Source organism: Nannospalax galili, unplaced genomic scaffold, assembly GCF_000622305.1.
Source record: "Nannospalax galili isolate Female #2095 unplaced genomic scaffold, S.galili_v1.0 scaffold541, whole genome shotgun sequence".
NCBI classification, from domain to species: domain Eukaryota; kingdom Metazoa; phylum Chordata; class Mammalia; order Rodentia; family Spalacidae; genus Nannospalax; species Nannospalax galili.
The window spans coordinates 1235982-1252975 of NW_008345054.1; the positions used below are offsets into that span (position 1 = coordinate 1235982).

A 16994-nucleotide genomic window follows, 5' to 3' on the forward strand; every position below is an offset into this window, starting at 1 on the left:
AATGGGACTTGGTGGAAAGTGGGTCAGAAGAGGCATTGCCATCAGAAGGGATTCATGCTGGTTTTGAAAAATGATTTTGTTCTCACAAGAGTTATTAAAAACAGAGCAAGTATGGCCCCTGAATCCCTGTGACTTCATGTGTCACGGGAGCTCTCCTCCTTCTCCATGTCCTCCCAAAATGATGTACTTATATAAGGCATATAAGGCAAACATATAAGGCAACTAATCTTAGACTTTGAACTCCAAAACTTTGAGCTAAACAAATCTCTTTTTCTCTACCATGTAGCATCGGCCATTGTGTTACAGTGATAGAAAATGACTAACAGATCTCTGTCACACAATTTGAAAGAACTTTCAAATTGTGTGTGTACTCAGAACTTTGTGCTTGGCCCATTTTCTCATCCTGCTGCTGCCTTGTGACAGCATGTGAGGTCTACAGATCACCACCCCTTTCCCAGGGGTCCCTTCTAAGTCACCTGACCTCATCACCTCAAACCTGTAACTGTTGCTGTTTTGCCAGAGCTCCTCCACATGGCTTCAATATGGGATCTCAGCAGTGTCATTAAGATATCAAAGCCTAAGTGTCTGAGACTTCCCCACTGGAAATGTGGCTTCTAGCAGAAAGACCACACTGAGTTTCTTCAAGAACCTTATGCCTTTTACCCTCGTGTGTATTCAGCTACTTTACGAAATAATGCCAACTTGGAGCTGAAGGAACACTCTGCAACCAAAGCCTTGACTGAGGCTCAAATCTATTTTCTGTGGACTATTTATCTGGGGAGAGAAGAGCTCACATGCGGCTTTAGGTTGGCCAAGGAGAGGTGGCTTTGCCCAGGTTTGCAGCTGAAAAGCACAAAATCTATGGATCTTTAATCATTTTCCCCAAATCTGCCCAGAAGTAGCAGTGACTTCGCTGGGATTCAGGACCCACAGCCTTGCTCCTGGCCAGCTGGGCTCACGGACCACTAGACCACACAGTCTGTGTGTAACGTGTGCTCAGCAAACCTCGAGCTCCAGAACCGAAGAAACAGATTTTCCAAAAACAGAGCTCTCTTTGTGAACAATTCAGCAAAAAATTCTCTTTCCAGCTGTGAGTTGGGATTCATGTTGCAAATGTTGGTGTTAATTAAAAACATCCACCTTCTACAGTTTCAACAACAAGGAAAAAGCACCACACAGAATGCATTCCTAAGCATTCCTCTCCCAAACACTTAGAAGTGTGGATTCTATTTATGACATGGGTTTCCAAGGGTTCCAACAGATATTATCATTCTCAATTTTCAGCCTTAACCAAAGAGTTGGGGGCCAAGGGTGTGGTTTTGTGGGGCCCAAATTGCCACAAAGCAAAACTACTGTCAGAAGAGGAAACCAGAACGTTGTTGCCTATATTAACATCAGGAACTGTACCTAGCTGAACTCAAATGTCTACCTGTTGAGTCATTAAAAAGTTTCTTCACAAGGTTCTTAGTCCTTCAGACACAAACAAATGAAATATCACAAAGCCAGGGGGCATTCTACAAAGGGCAACACAACACAACTTATGATCGAGATATTAGGATTATGTTCCTATATCTATATCCTTTATTAGAAGGAAATCTTTATCTAAAAGGGTCACGAGCTGTAGGAGCTGAAGATTTGAACTGTATTTCTTCTTGTGCTTATCTCTGGTTGGTTAATTTCTCCATAATACAGACAGGAAAGAATCAAGCCAGAGCCACCTCATTATGAATGAATTTCTTTGTTTTTTAATTTCACACAGTTTAAAATACAATATGAAATCAAGCTACAGTATATAAAAAATTTTCCAGCAAAATGATGTGCCAGCATCAGCTACTAAAATAAACAAACAAAAAACTCCCCATAAGAAAAATTTTTTTGCATTTGTTTTTTAAAAAAAAACATATAAGACACTTACATCGCTACATCTCTAAGCTACCTCAGTTCCAACAGTTTACTTAACATTTACATTGTATTAGGTATTGTAAGTAATTTGGAGATGATTTAAAGTATATAGGTTATATACAAATACTATACTATTATGTATAAGGGAAATGCATGTTGATAGAGTTTGGTAGCTCTGGGAAGTCCTGGAAACAATCCTCCATGGATATTGAGGATATATTTCATATATGTATATGTATACATATATTTATGGTTCCTCGAAACTTCTTTGGAATGTATGCAAGAGTTCAACAAATTTATATAGACCCCAACAGAGAAAGCAGCATGCACAGCATGGTTAGAAGAGAGAAGGTGTATTTTCACCATGAAGGTTAGGCAGGTTAATGCTCTAAAACCCAGAGTGCTGGTCTCCAAAGTGAGGAAGAGCGCATCTGATCTTTGAATGCTACCACAATCCCCTTGGCCACAAAATCAGGCCTCTATGTAGGGAAGTCCCCCCCTAAGCCCCAAAGCCACACAGGTTGAGGCATCTCTGGGAAATAAGGTTGTCACCCAGCTAGACCAGATTTGCTCATCCTTCCTCTGAAGTGAACATGTTTTTAAAAAGCATCAATGCAACAATGCTGCTACATTTCCAGTGTATAAACCACCCACCACTCTTCCTGGGATGGTCTCTGGCCTTTGGACAAAAGGGGAAAAGCATCTGGCCAGATGGACAACAAAGCTGTCTGACTAATACACTATGTACAAATCCTGAAAATGGTGGACCTAGGGAAAAAGGGCATCTTAGCAAGCAAGCGGGCCTAGGAGTGCAAAGAGGTACTTTCTTACGTCTTATCTGCTATAGGGACTGCAGGTGTTAGACTCACAGAAGGGGAGTTTTCAGCATGACTTGAATAGGAAAGGATGATGATTTGAGAAAGTGATTTTGCGCTTGGTTTTGAACAGCAAGCGATGACCATATGCCGGTCTTGTTTCTATTCTCACCCGTTAGAGAAAAGTAGAAAACTTGGTATTAATTCAGCTGCAGTTTATACACACACACACACACACACACACACACACACACACACACAACAGGCCCCTGGGCTGTATTTATGCCTTTTGGGTTATGATAGGCACATTCTTTTTTGTATTTGTGGCTTGTGGGCTCAGTTCAGTGGCATTTCCAAGTGATTTCACCATGAGTATATCTTTAAAAATGTATTTTCTTCCTGTCCCCCCCAAAAGTGAATCCTGCAGAATTCTTTCCTGTAGATTTGGATTGCCTCTAGTCATGAGTACAGACAGGGAAATTGATAATAGTCATCTGTGGAAGCAGCTTGTTTGTGGTGGGAGGAAAATCAAGGACATATTATTGTTAATGCATTTTCACGTACTTTACTGCACACCTGTAATGCCTAGTTTGGTGGTTTAGAGAATATGGAGTGTTTCTGGGCTTTCTTATAAGGCAGAGGCTCCATACAAGGTTGCTGATGCTCTTTGCCAGTGCCCAAAAAGATCACATATATAAGAGAAAACAACATAGTCCAAATGGTCCCACCTAACACTCCCTGAGCAGCTCCTAAAATATTTTGAGAGCTTCATTAAGGCACCTGCATCTGTAAGGTCAAAATACACAACTGGGGTGTTCTGTCTTTGCTTTCAGTGTGGCAGCTCCAATTGATCAGAATGGAAACCTCATTAATCACAAAGTTATATTCTTAGCAATTCAGGGTTGGCAAGGGAATCTAGGAGTCAGCCATCAATTCTCATGAAGATACGATGCCAAGTAGTTACTACCTCCAGTTTCTTAACTAAATCCCCCAAGGGGCAGCCCTGAGATGCCCTTCTCAACTGCCTCTTTTCTCTCGTGGAAGTCCACTGCCTTTGTTTTAATTGGACATGTATACAGTGGGAAGGATTCAAAGGATATTAGGCATATTTCCTTGCTTCATTTTTGCCCCAATGCTTTGTGATCAGATCTCCCCTCACAACCAGCAGAAAGATAACTGCCTCATAGACTCTTGGTATTTAAACTTTGGGGCAACTAAGAATATATTCAGATCTCATGGACCACCCTGTTTTCCTCATCCAAGCACCTTCCCTGTGTCCTCTTCAAGTCATTCTTCTCATCTGACGTTAAGCTTCACTCACCCTCTGCCAAGATAACAGCTTAATTAGGAGGCCCCGCGTTGCCTCACCACTTCCTCTGCGTGCAGCCTCACCTGACATCCTACCTGACCAATTCTGCAAAGGAAAGCTTTGCACCTCTTCTCAAAGGAGGCCAAGGCTCATTTTACTGAACTCCTCCCTTAAGGATCAATGGCTTCTAAACCCCAGCAAGTAACTCTACACTTTGATTCCTTTCATGATGTCTGAAGTTACACTATCACTTGCCTATCAGAAAGTGTCACATTCCTCTCTGCTGAATAATGGGGGTGGGATTCTGGGAAAACTAGATATAAGGGAGAAATTGTAGAGTGTTAGTTTGGAATGACATGCATTTGGGATTCACTTCTTAAGACCTAAAGGGTAATGCCCAGGTATATAGCTTTTATTCCAAGTCATGTATGTTACAGGTAGAGAATTAACCAAGAACCAGGTTAATCTTTCTTCTTCAGTTTCCTTTCCAAAGCTTTAACAGTGTTTCTATGTTGACGATCATCCCAAATCAGGGCTGCAAAATACATTCAGTGCAAAGACTTCATGTCCCTTAGCTAACATTAAGTCCAAACTCCCACAAACGTCTAATGACAAGAAAAGGGATGTGATAATTTTTTACAAACTGCAGATGGAATTCACATGCGCAGTTCCTCTGCACCCACATCAGCATTCCTATTTATTTCCTTTAGATCTAAGTCACGTGAATTTGGATCCCTGATCTCAGTAACGGAGCTCTGCTTTTCCAATGGGGTCTATATAAACAGTTTTCTTTCACTGTGACGGAATCCTCGGCCAGCAAATAGGAACAAACTCGCATCATACTGCAATACTGAGACCATCTTAGAGCTTAAGACGATTTTTTTAAGAAAAAAAATACTGGCACAAAATTTAATAAAATAAACTTTAACACAAAAAACAGTTTTGGACCCTCCCCACTGAAGTCCATCTTTGTTTCAAAAAGTAGAAAGGTAAATAATTGTTTTTAGTGCATCCCCCAGAAAAAAAAAAAATGCTCTTATCCCACCCTACAAATGAATTGTCTTCCATCAATCTTGTAACTCTTGATGTGATAATTTCTCCCACTAATGGGTCCATAATTCAAGATGGATTTTTTCTTGGATTTTTTTAATATGTCTGGAAATATTAGTCTCTTCCTCCCATCAGCCAGATCCACTTGCCCCACCCACCCCAAAGGTCCCGGCTTGCTCTTTCCAACCTTGTCAATGGTTACAGCTGCAGCTCCCTTAGCTCCCACCCCTGAATGTGAAAAATGAGTTCTGGAAAATAAAACAGAATAACAAAAATTAAGAGTCCAACCAACAAGGTTGTTCTTTGAAAGGAATCAGCAGGGTTCCCCCAGCCCCTTCCGTGTCCATCACTCGTCGGCATCTGGCTTCACATCCAGCATGGCGTGCAGCTCCTCGGGGGTGTATCCCAGCAGGCTCTGCAGGTCACAGACAAAGCGGTACACGTAGCGCTTCCCCGCCGTCTTGTGGATGATGTTTTTGTCATAATAGTAGCGAAGGCCACGGCTCAGTTTCTCATAATTCATCTTAGGTTTGTTTTTCCTCTTTCCCCATCTCCTGGCCACCTGCAATAAAATAAAATTTAAAAGAAGTGGGTAAAAATCTGTAGCCAATGCAAAATACATGTTGATACATCTCTATATCGCCATCATGACCCATGCTATTCAAAAATGATGCTCAGAAACTGGCATGCATATTTTTCTGAGCTGTTTCCTCTCAATTTTCCTTTCTTTTTGTAAAATATTTTTGATTATACATAGTAGCCATATATGGATGACCGCACATGCAGAAGCCATGGAAATTAATAGAACATTTCTAAAAAATGTGCACATTATAGAGCCATATGTCAATATACATGTACATTGTATAGTGATCAGATCAGGCTAGCTGGCATGTTTTCAACCTCAGACATTCATCATCACTTTCTGGGGACCATTCAAAATCATCTAGCTATTCTGAAATATTTAATTACTGTTCCACAGTCACCCTAAGGTGCTACAGAAGTTCTGATACTCTGTTCCTCTTAACTGCACCCCTGGGCTCATTAACCGGTGTCTCTCCATTCTCCATCGCCTTACCCACCCCTTCCCACACTCCAGTTTCCACATATAAGTGAGAACAGGCACTGTCTTTATGAGCCTACTTTATTCCTTTCAATATAATGTTCTCCAGTTCCATCCATGTTGCTGCAATAGAAAGAATTTCCGAGTTCTAGGTTTCAAGGCTTGGGTTAATGGCCTCAACTTAAGTATTTAAACCGGTAAAAAGGACTCTGCACTCCTGTAGAATAGGGTTAAAATACTTGATTTGGAGGCAAAAAGAAGAGCCACACTACAGACACTTCATCCCACATCACAAGCAGGTGTCCTGGTTTTCAAAGCATGAAACCTAACAGGAAGGCATGGAGGGGAGCTGCCAGCCCTGCCTTTTATCAGCAGGAAGCTTCCTTTCTGTACCAGAGCGCAAACATTCTCTCATGTCTGTCCCAACAGAGATCTCCTCTCTGGTACTCATTGATTTTTGGCATCAGAATCGGGCATGGCAAAGATCAAGCACTTAACAAGCACTCATGGGAAGAAAGGACGAAAGAATAAACAAATTGCACCAATCTTCCAAGGCCTCTCAAAGCATCTGACCCTTTTCACATTCACAGAGCCAGGGGCAATAACAAGGGTAAGTCAGAGAGGACACCTTTACCAAAGAAAGGTCTACTATGTGCCAAGCACTGTATGTGCATATCAGTTCATCCCAGAAAACAAGTGGGCAGTGCAGATATTTTCTGTTCTTCAGATGATGAAACTAAGGCTCAAGCAGGCTGCATAACTTGCCCCAGGTCTCACAAGTGGCAAAGCTGAGATTGTGATCCAGGCCCACGGAAGACCTTCCCAAGGTTTTCTCTCCCCACACCTCTTTTCTTACCTCATCTGGGTCAGAAAGCTTGAATTCCCAGCCATCTCCTGTCCAGCTGATAAAAGACTGACAGGACTTATCAGTGAGTAATTCCAGAAGAAACTGCCACAGCTGGATGGGCCCACTGCCTGGAAGCACAAGGCACAGTGAAACATTAAGAACACTACTCAGGGCTCTCAACAGCCAGTCCCACTACGCAGAACCCTTCATCCCTCCTCAGTCTATCTAGCCAGGTTAAAATGAAGGCAAGTGCCAGAGAAAGTGCTCTGAGCTCAGAGAAAGTAGATATCGTCCTTCCAAAAAGCACTTAGGATAACACATCATTTGCCTACTTTGACTAATGGCAGGTTTACTCTGCTTTAATTGCTAGCAAATCTTGGAAAGAAAATATGTCGTCTATCCTCTAAGATGGTCTAAGGAAGTATTTGTTTGTTTGTTTTGAAACAGGGTCTCCCTCTAGCCCCAGCTGACCTAGAATGCACTATTGTAGACAAGATGGGCCTTGAACACACAGGAGACCAGCCTGCCTCTGCCTCCTGAGTGCTGGGGTTAAAGGTGTGTACCACCACACCTGGCAGGAAGTATCATCTAATGTGCGTTCAATCACTAAGTTGTCACATTGGCTTCAGCAGAAAGGTATCCACTAAGGAAACCCTCCTTTAGGTCCAAGCAGAAGTCAAAGTTTGGAAGTACTCTCTGCAGCAGGGACTTCTGGTCCCTGACTGTGATCAGGAAGGATCTCTACACTTAGATCCTCTAATGAGGAATAGGCATTGGATGCCCTTCAGTTGTGATATTTTCTCTACCATGACTCCACCCTCCCTGGCTACTTGAAGCAAGCACTAAGAAAGGAATGTATAGTCACTATCTGAGGAATTAACTTGCTGCCCAAAGAATCCTCAGAGGTCGGATGAGGACTGTGTCAGGTTCAGTGTTTTCTCTGTCTCTCTGTCTCTGTAGTGTTTTCTCTGTCTCTCTGTCTCTGTCTCTGTCTCTGTCTCTCTCTGTCTCTCTCTCTCTCTCTCTCTCTCTCTCTCTCTCTCTCCCTCCCTCCCTCCCTCCCTCCCTCTCTCTTCTCTTAGCCACCAATAATGCTAAAATCCTAGCTCTATAAAGTCTGGTATGCCCTATGCCCTAACAGTCATTCCTTATTCAAAAGGATTTATTATGCATGTCTTCCTTTTAGGGTAGCTTTCTATCCTGAAGTGACAAGAAATAAACCCTATTTAATTTATGGACATGGCTGGAAAGACCAATATGGGTTCACAGTATTTCTTATGGCTTATCTAAACTGCGCCTTCCAGCATCATTACTGGGGCAATCTACACAAGACAGTCAACCCATATAGGTACACGAAGCCTTGGATGCCCTATCTCATGACTTTTTAAATGTTCTAACCCTTAAACGTGAAAATTTTAAATATGTGTCTATGTGCCTGCTCCAAAGTAAACTTTGATTCTATAGGAATCACAAAGAAATGTCCTTTATGCTCTGTAAGGGTCATCTCTTACAACATCTTACACTTCCTCACAGTATGTTCATACACACTTCTAGAGTCCACTCTCTACCTCTTGGCTGTGTGCTGGACAGGTGCAGTCTTATTGCTTCTAAGCTACTGGTTCTCAAAAATGTAAGGAGACCTTGCTCCAAGTTCAGACAAGTACCAGGGAAGCCTCTCCCAACACAGGAGAAAATGTCCAGGCCATGCAGGCTACCCAGCCAAGGAGCCTAATCTCCTTCCCTGGCATATGTGGAAAATAAAATAGCTCTTCTTCACCATACTGATAATGTACCTTTGGGTCCTTAAAATCATCTTGGCAAGATAGACAGTCAAGAAGAAAAGCATTCAACAAAAGCCTTCCAAGTAAAAGAATGTCTGAAGAAACAGCTCAGAGGGTTGTGAAGACTTCACTTCCACTGTGATCTACCTGTGGCTAAAAATCTACTTCATACACAGCTCAAATACATGTTCAGGTTTCTTGGGAGTTGAGTAAGGTCAGCAGCTACCTCTCGGTGTCTGGGATCACCAATTCTACGCATGACATATGACAGATCCACTGGAAAGTTATTCTAATTGACCTAAGAGCTAAGAAAGCAAATTGCTCTTAAGAAATGCACCTGCCACTGACCCAGTGACAGTGAAGATTCTCCTGGTGACCCTCACAGGGACTGTGAGCAAACATCAGGATCCCCAAAGGCAGACATACAGAAAAGCCACCTGTCACAAAGTTCTGTGACCACTCATGTGCCACTACTCCAGACCTTAGATATGAGGGAACCCCTAACAGAGAAAGACTAACAGGAGCCCCGATTCACTGAGACTTTCTCTACTCCAGACACAGGAATGCTTAGGATTCCCCACAGTCACCCTCGTGATAGACACTGCTATTATTCCACTGCTTTCTACTACTTTGCAGTAGAAAAATACTGATGTATTGACCTGGCGATTTAAGTTGGGTAAGACCATTCAGATGAGAAGTGGAAGAGCTGGGATGGGAACCCCAAATTCTTCAACACTACACTGCCCAAACCAAAGCCAGACACCTAAACTGCCTGTGGTTGCAATGACCCAAGAGCTAAAAGAATCTGGCTTTATGAAGCTATCATCTCTTCCCTGGCTCTCACAGGGGTCACAGGACGCTAGAGAGCCACACTGCCTCCTAACTGGTTCTTTCACCTCAACACTGCCTGCTCATTCAGGTTCCCTGCAGTGCCTAAGTTATTCACACCGCAATTTCATCCTCACATTATTTACTAAAAAACCTTTATAACACTGTCTTAAAATCCCCCGAACCAGAGAGGCTGATGTATTAAGCTGAGGAAAGGGATGAAAGGATCAAGAAATGCAGGCAGGTCCTAGTCATTGGCACAGTTCCTGTCCTTGAGGCTGGGGCACAGAGGGGACTTCAGCCTATATCATCAGCACCAGCTCAGCGGACAGAAGCTCAAACGGAACCAAGCACGTCTATTGTCCTGCAGTGTCACTTGAACAACAATGCCAAAGCCTCCTGCTCCAGCCTTTCCATGTCTCTCTGCCCTCTGATGTCTGAATATGGCTGGAAGAGGTGAGTCCTTGCCTGAAGCTTTTATTCCTCACTGTGGGTTTTCCTATGTTCAGAGGGAACATAAAAATGTTCAGTCTGGGTACTGGGAACCCAAGTCCTAGGGGATATATTTTCTTTTGATTCTGTCCACACCAAAGGAAAAAAGACCATAAACAAAAAGGCAACTGCCTAAGGAAAGCAGAATCTGAGTAGGAAAAAGTCTCTGTTTAGTTTAATAAGACAGTCAACAAAGTGGCTGTGCCAGCTCTAGCTGCCTTCCAGGGATTCTCACAAAAAACTCACGTAAGCTCACCGGGACTGACAGGCCTTCTCGGTGTTCTTGCTCTTCCAACAGCCCACACTAAGTTGGGTACGATGGCATGTAATTGTGGGCAATTCCAGCACTCAGGAGGAAGGTAGAAGTGAGAGATCAAGGCCAGCCTGGTCTACACAGTGAGATACCTCCCCCCAAAGAGGAGAAAGAGCCTATACTGTAACTCCCAACAAGAGAACTCCATGAACTCCGGAGTCTTCTCCACTGGTGCCTTGTTACTGACTTGTTACACACTGCCCTTCTGTTGTGGAGAGCAAGGGAACAGGAAGGACATGGGATTGTTCTCTCAGCCACAAATGCTGAGCAACAGCAAGAACTGTGGCTTCGGGGTGAGCTTATTCCTAGATAGTGTCACACAAGAGCGTGTTCCTACAACAACACATCAGTCTCTATTTAGTTCTGGAGGGGAAATCAGGACCACATGGAGGCACAAACATGAAGGCAGCTCTGAGGTCGCAGTGCTCCCTGGCTTTGTACCTCTACCAGCCACGTCCAAAATCCAAGCTCTAAATGTGAAGCAATGAATAAACCTGTAGTCAAGTCCCTATCACAAGTCTCCTGAGGACATTTCTAGACTGCTTAGCATAGATCTGTTCATACTCACAGGGCTCTACTCTCTCTATCCCTTCCTTTGCTCCAACATGTTCTGAACTCTGTGAAGCCTCCTCAATTCTCTTGCACTTCCTCCTCACCCCTGGCCTGATCCTATCCACCTACCCAAATGGATTGTGGTCCCGGTGAACCTCTGTCCCCTGGAGCAGAGACTGGTACTAAGAATAGCGCCAGTCATGGGAAAGGGGAGCTCACATGTTAAATGTGACTCACAATGGCGTCCCTGTCTGGGGCCCCCAGGCAGTCAACAGCACCCTTCACCATGCTGCCCAGCGGTGTCACACATCAGGAATCCAATAGCATCATTGGGAAACTATGCTGCTCCAGTGGAGCTCTGAGCCACAACAACAGAGGGGTCCCTGTTAGAAGGAGGTCTCCTTCCAAGGCGGGGAATGAGAGAGTACACCACACACACCCACAGGCCCCGCTGCCATCTCACTCCCATCTTCTGAATCCACACACCCCCTGCTCTGCCCTCTCCCCAGCCTCCTTGGCTGCAGCTGGGGAATTTCCTCTGACTGCTTTTCCTTTTCAGCTTTGAGATGAGAGGAAAATTCTTACACAATGCTGGCAGTCCTAATTTGAAGACCATGATCTAGACTTGGAAGAAGCACAGGGTGGGTGCATGGGGGGGGGCCTGGGGCCAGTGGACAAAGAACACCAAGCACGCTGCCCTCCAGGGGACCTTGGAGACACCACAAATCAGAGGCAGCATCACATAAATTCCTGCTTATTCTGGTCATATTTTAAGTCCTTTGTCGTTATCTAGAAATTGCAGGGCCTACCGCCTGTGTCTGAGGACTGGTTATTAAGTCTCCTGGTTTTCTGGTCCCTTACTCTTAGGCTAAGAATTGAAATGAGCTAGGAATAAATCTTAGTAAAGCTTTTGCTTGTTTGTATGTGTGCTGATTTAGTTGTTGTTTTTGTGTACATGTAGCTTATTCGGTTGGGGGGGTCTTTTTTTCTTTTCTGTTATTGTTTATGGAACTGGGGATTGAGCCTTGGACCTCGCACACGCTGGGAAAATTTTCTACTACTGTGTCATACATACAACCATTTATTTATTTATGTATTTAGGAACATGTGTATGTATGTGTATATATGTATTTTGAGACATGGCTTCACTATGTTATCCAGGCTAGCGTCAAACTTGCAATCTGCCTGCCTTTATTACAGCCCTGTATCACCAAGGTCAGCTACAATAATCCTTCCACTTTTCAGTCTGTCAGCATCATTCTTTGTTTCTAGGTTTGCAAGCTACCTGCCCTTGGCAATGACCTCAAGGCTGGCAAACAAGATTCAAGGTTGGACTTCAGGTTCTTCTGCCTGTCCTCATTCTGCTTGAACCACAGTTCACATCTACCTGCTATGCCCTAGGGAAAGGCTAACACAGGACAGCTGACTTCATTCAGATGGAATCAATACAGGGCAGCTGCTGTCCTGGCAGACTCCTCATATTTTCACTAAGGTTTCTTTCTTTTATTTTAATGCATGCATATCTTTGTGTTTATGGGGGTAGAGCACAAGTGTATACACATGTGTGCAGGGGACGACCTCGGGGGTCATCCTAAGAAAGGCCATTCACCTCCTTTGAGGCAGGGTTTCTCACTGGTCTGGAGTTCACAAATTAGGATAGACTGGCTAGCCACTGAACCCTCGGGCTCCTCCTGTCTCTGTCTCCCCAACACTGGGATAACAAATGTGCACAAACGCACACAGCTTTTTATGTGGGTGCTGGGTCTTCATCCTTGGGAGGCAAGCAATTTACCAACTGAACCATCTCTCCAGCCCCTTCCACTATGGTTTCTAATACAAAACCCAATTCTGGTGATTTCTCATAACTTGAAATATCCGCTCTTAGGACAACCTTTGTGTTCGCCTCAGCTAAAGCCTCCAAGAAGTGTTTGGTTGAATGGCTCCAGTTTCAGCTCCTGGATCTTACGGATCCTTATGTTCTTGGTGCCAGGCAAGTTACTTCAATATTTAATGGAGAGTTTTACCAAAATCGCTGTTCTCAGGAAAAAAAAGACACAAGGATTTGCAAAGATCCCTAAAGGCCTTCTCTCTATTAAATTATCTTTGAGACCAAAATATGGGTGACACCCAGGCTACATTGCATCAACATACTCCCCAAAATAAAACCAACCACACCTCCTGTCCTTTGGGGGTTCTGAGAAGCTCAAGTCCTTTAGTTCTATTCTAAAATTCAAATCAAATACCTTAGTGTGGTAGGACAGCATATTTATTTTAACCTATGAAACTCTCATGGTTGATCACCCTTGCAACAGGGCTGACTCTGCTCTGAGAGCACACATCTGGCAGGTGGCCCTAAAGCAGCGAATGAGTGTAGATGGTCCCTCCCTTACAGCCAGGTGTCTCTGCCCACAGCCAACGGTGACAGCAAAAACAGAACACCAGAGTCCAGAGATGACCCGTCTGCTCAGTATACCCTCCCCTTTTATATTACTGAGGAACACCTCTCTGAGGCCGGGTGGGTGACTCTGGAGTCTCAGTATCATCCCCTTCTAAGTCATTCATAGACACTTCAAGATTCTCACTGTTTCCATTATGTCATGGTGTTGAATGGCAAATTAAACAGAAATCATCCTGGCAGGTTTTTGCTGTAGATCAGACTCAGCCTGAAGCAACACAAAACCCTGTTTGAAAAGGATGCTTTTCTCGTGCTTAGTACTCAAGACCTGGAAAGCACTCTGAGAGCAGAGCAGAGACTGCTCAGCAATCCAGCTCAGTCTTATGGCTGTAGCTGTCTGTTCCATTTCTTCTGAGTTAGGCCTTTCCACTGCCCCTGTCCTATCCCATCTTGCCTCTAACATGAGCCAAATATGGTACATTCTATAGAGCCTGCCCACAGTGCCTTGGTTTAATCACTGATGTCTTATACTCTATAATAATGTTCCTGTGTCAGAACTCAGGGGTGGTGGTGATGGTGGTGATTAGAAATATAAGCTCTAATAACTCATTAGAATTCCATTCATGACAACAGAGACTATTCCAACAAAGACCATTAAAACTTTACTTGATAAACATAGTGATGAACAAAATTACTTCAAGAACTCACCCCTGCTAATTGCTGAGACAGCCAATATCTAACAACCGAAAAGAGTTAGAAAACATCTCTAAAACCGATTAAAACTGGCTTCTGACTGTCCAGTTCATGTCTTTAATATATCTGACCACTCCCACCCCCAGTCCAACAAGGGGAGCATTTAAAAAAAAATCTTCTTTATAAAAGGTGTCATATGGCAGGCAGTGGAGAACATCCTAGAAAATCTCTCTCTCACACACACACACACACTCCTAGGAAAGCCCCCATAGCGAGTTACTCATACAGAACTTTGATCTTACTTCTGCTAGTTCACATGCAATCGTATGCAACTCAAACTCCCTGGGTTTTATGTTCCCATTCCTAAAATGGAAATAGAAATCTCTGCTCCCTCTAATTTACAGATTATAAATTCAGTCTTTATTACAGAAACATGGAAGGGGCATTCAGAGGGAGCAAGAGAGAAATCACTAAGGAGGCGACCACAGAGCAGAACAGACTGGAAATAATCTCGAATACAACAATGAAATTACACAGAAGAACATAAGAAAGCAGGGAAACCATTTGTGAAAATATTATTTTCAAAGAAATAATCGTCAAAACCCTAAATAAAATTTAAGGATTGCTATAAGAATGAAATCAACCTTTCATCTGGCAACTTTGAGAAGTAGAAAGTTGGAGGTTTTTTAAAAAAAAATCACATAAATGTAATTTAAAAAATATTTTAGCTGAGAAGAACCAGGTCTTTTAAAGTTGAAAATGCTATGTTTAAAAGTTGGCACATGCTGCGAGGCAGCAGAGCAACTGCTTTGCAAGTGGAAGTTCTGGTTTGGGGCAACCTTGGCCAGCGATGGACTTAGATCATCTTCCCCCGTGTGCTTTTTCCCTAATCACTCATTCTCCAGCCCAAGCCCCTGTCACCTTATCATAAGGGGTGATCTACAGGAAGTTCGCCGATGGTTTCCACAAACATGGCTCTATAGGCCTGATCCTGCCAGCACTAATAGGTGAAGCCTGGCATCTTGGCTCAGGCAGACCAGCAAGTACAGCTGGCCGCAACTGGCCTGCAGGGCTGCCCCACCTGGCCCAGACTTCACTGAGCTTTGCTGGGCTAGTTTGACTTGGGATAGAGAAGGCAGTGACCTATTTTTAGTGTGCCTGTGAGGAAAGACCTTGGTTTTTGCTGAGGCTCTGCACACCTGCATGCATTCAAGTGCACATGAGTGGGGGTGGCAGCAGGAGAAACAAGTCCGTTCCTCTCTCTTAAAGGGGCAGCCTCTTTCTTCTAAGCCCATCACAGATGTTGTCGGACCATGTGCAGCCTTGAATGTGAACTTGAACAGCAAGGCAGTGAGCCTCAGGTCAGGAAATGGGTTTCTTTATAGCCTTTTCCTCCTGGTGTTTTCTAGGGAACTGAATCTTTTAAGAAGTTATAACAGAGAACTTAGACTGGGATCTGGGGCTAGGAGTAAGAATTGTATTATAAACCAAAGAAATGCTTTTCTAACCGATATAAATAGCTAAAGGAAACACCTTTCTGAACACTCAGGTAACCAGAAGAAAGAGAGATGAGTTGACTGAGTAGGGTATGAACCTAGGACTTCAGGGTCTGAAAAGTAACTTTAGCAGTCCATCTTTGGAACTGGTTCTACCAAGGAGCAGAGGTCCCCACGAACCTCAGGGATGAAGGAAATCACCAGCCAGGCCTATGGCAACTCTTGGGGAGGTGCATTAGATCCTAAGTGAGCACTAATGTGTACTAGATTTTTTTAAGCACTTAGCCAGCAACTAATTTCTCAACATCCCTCAGGTACAGGGGATTGGGTCCAGATTAGACCATGAATCAGAATATTAATTGTAGCATGAAGGTACGGAACAAAAGCTTTTGGTTCAACATAATGTAATGAGCTGAAAGTGTCCTGCCTACACCTTTAAAGAACCAGGGCCAGAGAAAAGGCCTGGAGAGGCCTTCACAAAAAACCGCTCCACACAATCTGAATGTCAAATTCCTCCACATAGCTGGGTCCTGCCACCCTCTCTCAAGCACCTCAGGTCCTGTCCTCTTCTCAGAGTCTAAACTTTCACATTCAGTCACCCTAGGAGAACTTTCACTCTCTTTATCTCTCAGGAAGGGGTGAGTCACACATTTGGGTGACTTTAAGTCAACATTCAGCACAGAGCTTGGAAGCCCATCTAAGAATATGGAGACACATGGACCTGAGTTGTGCCTTACCCTGAGCCAGATGGAAAAGCTGTGCTGGCTTATTGAAAAAGTCCCACACTAACTGCAGCTCACACCTCCTCTTATAGGGTGCACAATGGACCTCCTCTACCATGTCCATACCAAGGCCAGGTCTTCTGGGGGCTACGTAGCCAGGAGAGGAGCATGATGGAGTAGATCATATAGGTAGATCCACAACTGTGACACACAGAGGTCCTCTGCTGGGCAACAATGGCCCAAGGATTCCCTACCAGCCTGGCTGAATGATTTTGGAAGCTGAAATGCAGATGGGGCCTTCTCCTACCTAAACCTCCTTCCTTCTAGAGCTGCAGCTTGTTCTGGAGGCTTCCCTCCTGTTCCCTTGCTTCCTCTTTTTCCTTTGAGATCCTCCCTCACACATTTCTTATAAAGCTAATCATGTCTTTCCATCTGCTTCTCACTGTTTTGGGACATTTTTCCTAATTGCTAAGCAATGTGAAAAACTTAGGAAGCTAATCTTCCCTGTGTGCTCTGTAGCTTTGAGCTACAACCCCCCCCCCAAAAAAAAAATCAATTCCATCATTTGTACAATAGGAATAACAGAAACTTCTTCATACAGCTTTTGGCAAAAGATTAACAAATATTAATGTACTATATGAAAGAGTCTAGGACACAGCGGGTGCTTAATACATGCAACAGACTGGGCTATATAACAGAAGGGACCTAACTGACATTAAGGATCAGCTCTGTCCTAAAA

The 16994-nt window shown here is 43.7% G+C and overlaps 1 protein-coding gene across 2 annotated transcripts in view; it reads right to left on the reverse strand.

Annotated features, from left to right (window-relative positions):
- Positions 1-3848: 3848 nt before the first annotated feature.
- The window catches only part of Ets1 (ETS proto-oncogene 1, transcription factor), a 126633-nt gene continuing 113487 nt past the window's right edge, over positions 3849-16994 (reverse strand). Inside the window, exons 9-10 of one of the 2 annotated variants that reach the window (XM_008841361.2) lie at positions 6993-7111; positions 3849-5638 (exon numbers count right to left, since the gene is read on the reverse strand). In XM_008841361.2, coding sequence (XP_008839583.1) covers positions 5423-5638; positions 6993-7111 — 335 coding nt within the window. In that variant the 3' untranslated portion in view covers positions 3849-5422. The remainder of the gene's footprint in view (positions 5639-6992; positions 7112-16994) is intronic. The other variant, XM_008841362.3, reaches the window with a different exon arrangement.